General features: G+C 38.9%; 1 protein-coding gene across 2 annotated transcripts; it reads right to left on the bottom strand.

The window, feature by feature from the left end:
• Positions 1–1557: 1557 nt before the first annotated feature.
• Positions 1558–5833, bottom strand: rps24 (ribosomal protein S24). 2 transcript variants are annotated; one of them, XM_038960695.1, is made up of 5 exons: positions 5764–5833; positions 4605–4670; positions 4225–4434; positions 3925–4038; positions 1558–1638 (listed from the first exon to the last, which is right to left on the bottom strand). In XM_038960695.1, the coding sequence occupies exons 1-5, from the start codon at positions 5764–5766 to the stop codon at positions 1636–1638; spliced, it is 396 nt and encodes a 131-aa protein (XP_038816623.1). In that variant the 5' UTR covers positions 5767–5833; the 3' UTR covers positions 1558–1635. The 2 variants fall into 2 exon arrangements, with proteins under 2 accessions (XP_038816623.1, XP_038816622.1); XM_038960694.1 differs by lacking the exon at positions 1558–1638 and having other exon boundaries at positions 3802–4038.
• Positions 5834–7902: the final 2069 nt, after the last annotated feature.

Genomic DNA, 7902 nt, shown 5'->3' with positions numbered 1-7902 from the left:
AGCATAAGTGATGAGACCATGTAAGGATGTGACAGAAGCAAGTTTGTGTACAGAGAACCCAGGGGGACCTAGTGTTGAGACATCGGGGACAGCAGTAATGAGAAGGTGCGGATGCTGACCTTTCCATGTCACCTGGTAGGAGCCAGGTATGTTGTCAACAAAGTGCATAGCCCAAGACAAATCAGAATGAATTACAGCAGTAGTAGTCTCTGCATCGTAGCACCATTGGTTCAGCTCTGTGCTCACACCAAGGGTCTTCAGTCTTGGTGAACACAATGGAACCATTTTGACAAAGCACTTTAAATATTTTCAACTTCATTAGAATGAAGCCTTTCATTTATGTCTTCTCTCATCGTGAGAAATTAAGGTGGACATTTTCAAGTCATAAGAGCAAAATAAATGTCTACAAAGAGAAAATACACACTGGACCAGTGTATGTGACCATTATCATATAGGACAATAGTTTATCCACAAAACACCTCAGTAATTCAACATTCAATGCATTCGGTAATTTTGGATATTTTCAGACTCATTCAAAGGGAACACCATTCAACAGTATTAAAAGGAGAATGTAGCAGGAATCTGTTTGGCCAGTAGGGGGCACTCTCCAGACAATTCTGAATCTTTGACCCTGAAGTCTTCATTTTCTGATCCATTACTACATTTACCAGCATAAGAGACAAATCGACAGGGTCGACTCGCATCAATCTGTTCACGAGGGGTTGAAGCAATAAGCAGACCGCCTGCCTTACCTCCTATTGTTAGCTTTGTACCATAGATGGTGGATAAATGAAGGTCTTACTCAGGCCGCTTACAAATGAAAAGAAAGTTTGTTCTGGTCTGCTTAACGTCTATCCCATAGACACCAATGTAATATCAGCTGGGTCTGGTCTGCTTAGTTTATTGCCTGTATGATTCAAGAACGTAACCAGGAAAAAAATTAGCGAGTAGGATGTCTCGCTTCCGCCTCTGCTTGTACAACCACACAAATCTCGCAAGCTTATTTATGCAAGATCAACGCAGTAGTATAAGTAACAATTTACCTCATTATCCCTCTATCCCCTAAACTACTGTAAAACATAGGAGGCAGCTTATGGTAGAGAAATTAATATTATTTGGCAACAGCGCTGGTGGACATTCCTGCAATCAGCATACCAATTGCACACTCCCTCAAAACTTCAGACATCCGAGTCATTGTGTTGCGTGACAAAACGGCACTTTAGTGGCCTGTTATTGTCCCCACCACAAGGCGAGCCTGTGTAATGATCATGCTGTTTAATCAGTTTATTGAAATGCCACACCTGTCAGGTGGATAGATTATCTTGGCAAAGGAGAAATGCTCACTAACAGATGTAAACAAACTTGTGCACAACATGAGAAATAAGCTTTTTGTGCATATGGACCATTTCTGGGATCTTTCAATTCACTCATGAAACACTTTACATGTTGCATTGATATTTTTGTTCAGTATATTTACAGCACACTGCAAATGTAACAGTATACACAAACATGTCAAATTTGTCCGAGGCATATAAAAATAAGTTGTGAAAACAGGAGTGACTTTTACAAACGTTTTATTTGATGACAATATACAAGAACATCTTGAGCACGAGGACCATCCCTGATTCTCCGGGCTCACTATAGGAAAACAGAGGAAGGGAAGTTAGTTCATCTGCAAAACAGAAGTTCACTATTTATCTATCCACCACTATACTCAAGTGGGGGTCAACTAATTTTTGGGCTGAGGGAGGGTAATAGTATTGAAATTGGGCGTGGGAACAGATGCATTTGCTAGGGACGTGGGCTCAACCTACACATTTGTTATAGTAAATGCATCCAAATTTCAACTGCAAAATTACAGATAAAGCAGCAACGAAACTTTTTGGGCAACCATCCAAATTCACAGAAATTTGTTATAGATCCGTCATTGAAAGCAGGTCTAAGAAGCAGTAGATCTGTTCTATGCGCATTATTTCAATGCTTCCCGTTCTTAAGTTTGGTTTTTGTGTCTCACTTTTGGTTTTGTACACCAGCTTCAAACGGCTGAAAATACAATATTTTATGTTTATGGAAAATATATTTCACAGCAGTTTAGATGGTACGATGATTCAACAATACTTGCTTGTTGTCACAAACTGAAAGTAGGCAAACTTAGAATTTTAGCAACCAGGAAATGGCAGAGCAATTTCTGCATAGTGCATCTTACATTTTTCAGCTCAGTGAAGATACCAATTTATTTGGCAGTCTAGTGTAATAAAACATCAAAATATATATAAAAGATTACATTAAATGAAATACATGCCTAAATGAAACTATGAAGGTTAACGTTTCAGAAAAGTTGTATAAGTGGACATGTGGTTCAGTTGTCTCACACAGACAGTAGTTGGTTAGAACTTATTATCCAATGCATCACTCTAGACTTGCTTTATTACACGACCGGAGGCCACCGCTTGTACGGCATGTTAGCATAACCCTACTCAGCGGTTGACAAATACAAAGATGTAATAGTTTAACAGCAGAATAAGAATAGTAACCTTTAGAAGCAAAGTAGTAGTGTAATTTAGTGTTTCTTTAAGTTGATATGACGTTAGTGGATATAAGATTATTTGTCAGAGTATAAGTACCACCAGCCAGGGTAACTTTAGGAGTTTAGGGAAATAGGGTGGGTTGAAGAGGGGAGGTTGGTATTGGTAGATAAAAGATTGTGGAAAGACTACAGGTGAGACATGCAGAGACCGGTCTCAACTAGCGCTACCAGGATATAGGAGTCAATGTTCATTTCAACACATGAATAACAGCACACCATGCCCGCTTTGCTTTATACCTGGAACAGACCTCATTTCTGTAAAAGAAATCCACAGGAGGCAAAAGAAAGGCAAAAGGATGAAGATAATGTTAAGCTATTTTACTTAAATACTTTACTCATAGAGTAGACCCCTGAAAGGGATAAGATTTGCACTGAAGATGAATTACAAAATTCAGTCAACTCCACCCAGGAAAAGAATACAATCCAAACTGAATGCTGAGCACTAGATGAGGGCATTTCAATAAAAACACACAAATGCAGCTTCTAGAAAGTCTATCAATCCATTCTTGGGGGGTGCATATTTGTGTTCTAACCCAGCACTAAGACTTGACTAGTTGAATTATGTGTTAGTGCTGGACTAAAACAAACATATGTTCTCCATTGGGGACGTCCAGGAATGAATTGAGAAACGGCTCTAGTTTCTAGTCTTTCAGAGATCCACTTGGCGATCTACTCTTGAGTCTTAAGACCACACAATATGGTTTAACTTGGGATCTAAACCACTATTAGTGTTCAGTTCACACACCAAAATTAGGGTCATGAGTTAATACCTAGCTGCTCATTCTAACTGGTAGGGGACTGAACTGAAACCCAATGTGGACATGAAAGAAATCCACATGTAAAAAGGCAGTAGCTTTTTTGGTTATATAAAAGGGAGTATTGGGATGAAGTCAGCTAGGAACACTACAGTAGCATTATCTACACACAGCAGTTAGTCTACTGATGAAAACATTTACCTTCTACAGTCCCAAAGAACAGTTGTCGAGAGCAAAAGATGACTCATTAAAACAGTAAGAACACAAGTAAAGACAAAACTAAGACTTAGGAAGTGGAAAAGATATGCATGTAATGAATAATTAATAAGAATTAAGTGGCACTTGGTGTTTCAATAGTCTTAAACTGCCTCTTCCACCCGCACAGATTTGAAGTTCTCTTGGGTGAAAACATACATCTTGTACATACATCTTGTAGCCATTCACCATTACACATTCACACACTGCGTTTTCAAATCAAAGCAGAGGAAGGACAACAAAAGCAGCTTGTGTAAAATTGTGACTATTGAGACGCACCCATACTAGAACAAGAGGAATGCACCATAGGGGGAACAGCCAAGTTACCTTTTTGCCAGCAGCACCCACACTGGCTTTCTTGGTGCCTCGTACTTTCTTCATTCTGTTCTTGCGTTCCTTGCGCTGTTTTCTGGAGGACTTCTTCTTCTCATAGAGACCGTGCTGTGAGAACAAAAACATATGTACCAAAACAGCACTGCTTGCAATGTGCATCACTAGCAGACAATAGATGATACTGATGGGACAAACTATACACAGACATGGTGTCATACAAATTAAAAGAACAAAGCCCCCCAAAAATAAAAAATAAACTCAACACTTGTTCCCATTTTTCCAGCATCCACTCACCCTGGCCAGTCTGTGCTTGGGCTCGTTCTTCTTAGCGTAGTCGAGAGAGTCGTAGACCATGGCGAAACCCGTCGTCTTGCCGCCACCAAACTGTGTCCTGAAGCCGAAGACGAACACCACATCGGGGGTGGTCTTGTACATTTTGGCCAGTTTCTCCCTGATCTCAGTCTTAGGGACTGTGGCTTTGCCCGGATGGAGGACATCAACAACCTAGAACAGGAGACAATGGAGAAACAGTTATAGACCATGCGCACTTATAAAAATGAAAGGAAACTGCAGACAATTGCTTCACTAAATAATGTGTGCTGAACACTCAGTATAAAGCAATTGAGGTCATGTTTTGGTGTTATATGTGGTAGGAAAGAAACATGTGGGCTTACCATTTGCTTCCTCTGAAGCAGCCGGTTTGTCATAAACTTCCGGGTTCTGACTGTCACTGTGTCGTTCTGAAAGTAGATGGAAAACAGAGGTCAGCATTTACAATGCTGGAATGACAATACCGTTATAGGTAGCTTTTCAGACCCCCTTCTTGCAGGTGAACACATTGTTGGTTTTACAATAATTTAACGTGTTTATATTATAGCCACTAATGTCAACAAAATCTGGAAATTACGACTGGAACAGGATCCTGATACGCTGGGGACCCTACACACATAATATATACAAGTAGTAAACAGCAACAAGTATTGAAAAAGACGATGTGTCAGGTAGCTAGTTAATTAGCAGGGCAAAATAAAAGTTACTTGTTGCATGACAGACAATAACACATCAGATCACACCAGGCACCTAGAGGTAGTTAGCCAACTTCATTACCTTGTATTTCGTGACTTACACAGGTAAGATTTAGTAGCTAGGTACGTGAAAAGTATGCCAAGTATTTACAAATCAAATCATGCTGACAGGTTGCTAACGTCACTGATGTTAGTTCGCAACCTAGTTAGCTAACGTTAGCCGGCCAACGTTTGCTAGACCTGTTTAGATGGAAGGTAGTTAGCGATCTACTTCAAAGACATGAGTACTTCTGGTTGGATTGATTACAAGGTACATGCCAAATATCATGCATTTGTGGTAAGTTAGCGTTAGTCATCTTGTGGCATTTAACGTTAGCTAGATAGTATCCAGAATAACAATGCTGCTTTACAACTGACATGCTGTGTCAGGGTGACTACCGTTAGCCTCAGTAGTCGAGGACACCTTGCTAACCATATTGCCCGTGCTGGCCAAATAACGGCATTATATCATACTGTAAAAAAACACAATTTAGCCGTCAACTAGTAGTCGTGGAAAAGTAGAAGTCATGTGTTATAAAATTACTGAATGGCTTGTACAACCGAATGAAGAGGCGGTCCAAAAGCCAGAGTTCGGTTAGGCCACCAGAGTTCTTAAAGGACTAAAAATAACCTTTACAACTTAAATGTTGTAATATTCCTAACAGGGATGGCTTGTCAATGTATTCGGACTTCACGACTTTAACAACGACGAAAGGATGCTTAAGATATATGAAGGATTTAATTCTACATTTTATGCCATAAGACTCACCATCTTGGCATCAGCCTCTCAGGGATGAGGAAAAGGAGGAAGGGCCCGAAGCTGGTCAACCAAATGCCTGAATGGAAGCTGTGCGACCAAAATTCTTGCCTGACTAAAAATACATGCAAATTATTTGAGCGCCCACAGAGGAAAATATAACGTGTCGTTTTGTCCTTTGTATGTACTATTTTCTTAAGTGTATATGACAATAGATCAAACGTCACAAAATAAAATAAATGCCCATGTAATTTTGGCAAAACACATGAATGTGTTATCCAAAAATACTCCATGATTAATCTGTATTTTATCCTCTGTATTTACTGACGTGAATGTATATGTATTTCTATTGAGTATGAGTATCCTATACGTGTGAGTATGAGTATCCTATATAAAATTGTATGCAATACATTCAGAAAGAACATGTTTATTGATTACACATTTATTAATTGGTGGCCATATTATTCATCTAGCAGTTACACAATCATGCTCTGATGCCCTTTTTCCAAAAGTAGTCCACCACATTATTATTTATTAACGCAACAATGTATGTTAATGTATACTTTTGTTTATTATTGAACGACATGGAAGTATTTTTATTCACGGCATTCATGAAAATCGTCGGTAATGGAGAAGTAGAGAAATCATAGAGAGAAAACCCTACCTATACCGCTAGATGTCAGTCAAGTAGCGTCAATGACAGCCTGGGCCGTGACTTGGGTCATGGATTAAATAGACACATTTCCAGTGTCCACTACTTGTTTGTAGAGTAGGGATCATCAACTCGATTCAGCCGCAGGCCGATTTTTTCTTCAGCGGATGGTCGGTGGGCTAGACATAATTACAAATAATTTGTAGACTGCAAATTGACCGCAAGAAGCCCGAAGATATATGATATTTGATTAAATCATAATTATTTCAAACCTTGATTACATTTGTATACGATCACGTCTCTGTATTATGCGTGGGAATACTTGGGAACAGATTTCCAAAATTAAAATCACTTGGAGCTGATTTCCTGGTGTTTTTACAGTCTGTTATGTCCAACAATGAACATTTTGCTGGACCATCGGAACTAAATACTTTGGACCACGTTCTTACCAACCGAGCCAAACAGAACCACGGATTTCACATATTGAAATGCATGAGAAACTGGACTTAAAATGGACAGTAACATGGTTATTTCATTTATTTTTATGGATTAAAACCTTAAAGAATCACATTCCAGAGAGTGGAATTTCAGAGACATGTAGAGAACTCTTGCCAATAGGGGGCAAAAGGGCAGCCACACATTTTTTTTTTTCATATGTATATACTATACCATCTACTGCACCTTGCCTATGCCGTTCTGTACCATCACTCATTCATATATTTGTATGTACATATTCTTCATCCCTTTACACTTGTGTGTATAAGGTAGTTGTTGGGAAATTGTTAGGTTATATTACTCGTTGGTTATTACTGCATGGTCGGAACTAGAAGCACAAGCATTTCGCTACACTCGCATTAACATCTGCTAACCATGTGTATGTGACAAATAAAAATAAGATTTGATTTGAAGATTTGAAATATTTTTTCATAATTTACATTTATCAGATGTTAAATTAATTACTTAACTTCATTTTTTAGACCACGTTATATCATAATTATTTATAAAAATATCTGTCGGCGGTATTTTCCCTATTAAGTGGTTCCTTCCAAGGTGCACCACTGAGCAAAGATGTGCTAGGCAGGACGCTAGATACTCCTGCTCTAGTGTATGCAGACAGTATTGTCAGTGTAGGAGAGAAAGTGTCAAGTGATTTGATTTTAGCTTCCGGGGATAGGCAGGACTCACAGGAGGCATGTTTGTAAATTAATTTGATCAAGTTATGTAGCCGATTGATTCCTTCTTGATGATTAAATAAAGCAAACATGTTTTGTTGTTTCTCTGTAATTCTAGCCACCTAGCAATTTTATTAAATTGGCTTTAGCTAGCCAGCTAGATAGGTTCCCAATCTCCCAACCTCATAACTAGCTACCAAGCTATTTCAGGCTATCAATCAAGTTAGAGTAGCTTGTCTATCTTAGCTGGCATGCCTGCTGGCAAGGTTTTTATACTTTAAAAAATACTAAAATAGCTTTAACTCTTGGGTTCTGATACTATACCAG

Source organism: Salvelinus namaycush, chromosome 22, assembly GCF_016432855.1.
Source record: "Salvelinus namaycush isolate Seneca chromosome 22, SaNama_1.0, whole genome shotgun sequence".
Lineage (NCBI taxonomy): Eukaryota > Metazoa > Chordata > Actinopteri > Salmoniformes > Salmonidae > Salvelinus > Salvelinus namaycush.
The sequence above is the reverse complement of the archived record's forward strand: the minus strand, read 5'-3'. Positions and strand labels throughout refer to the sequence as shown.

Excerpts from the sequence above, each read along its gene's own strand:
- rps24 (XM_038960694.1), bottom strand. Across the intron at positions 4,435-4,604 it reads TGCTTCAGAGGAAGCAAATG|GTTGTTGATGTCCTCCATCC; the intron begins GTAAGCCCACAT and ends CTCCTGTTCTAG. Across the intron at positions 4,039-4,224 it reads CCAAGCACAGACTGGCCAGG|CACGGTCTCTATGAGAAGAA; the intron begins GTGAGTGGATGC and ends TTGTTCTCACAG.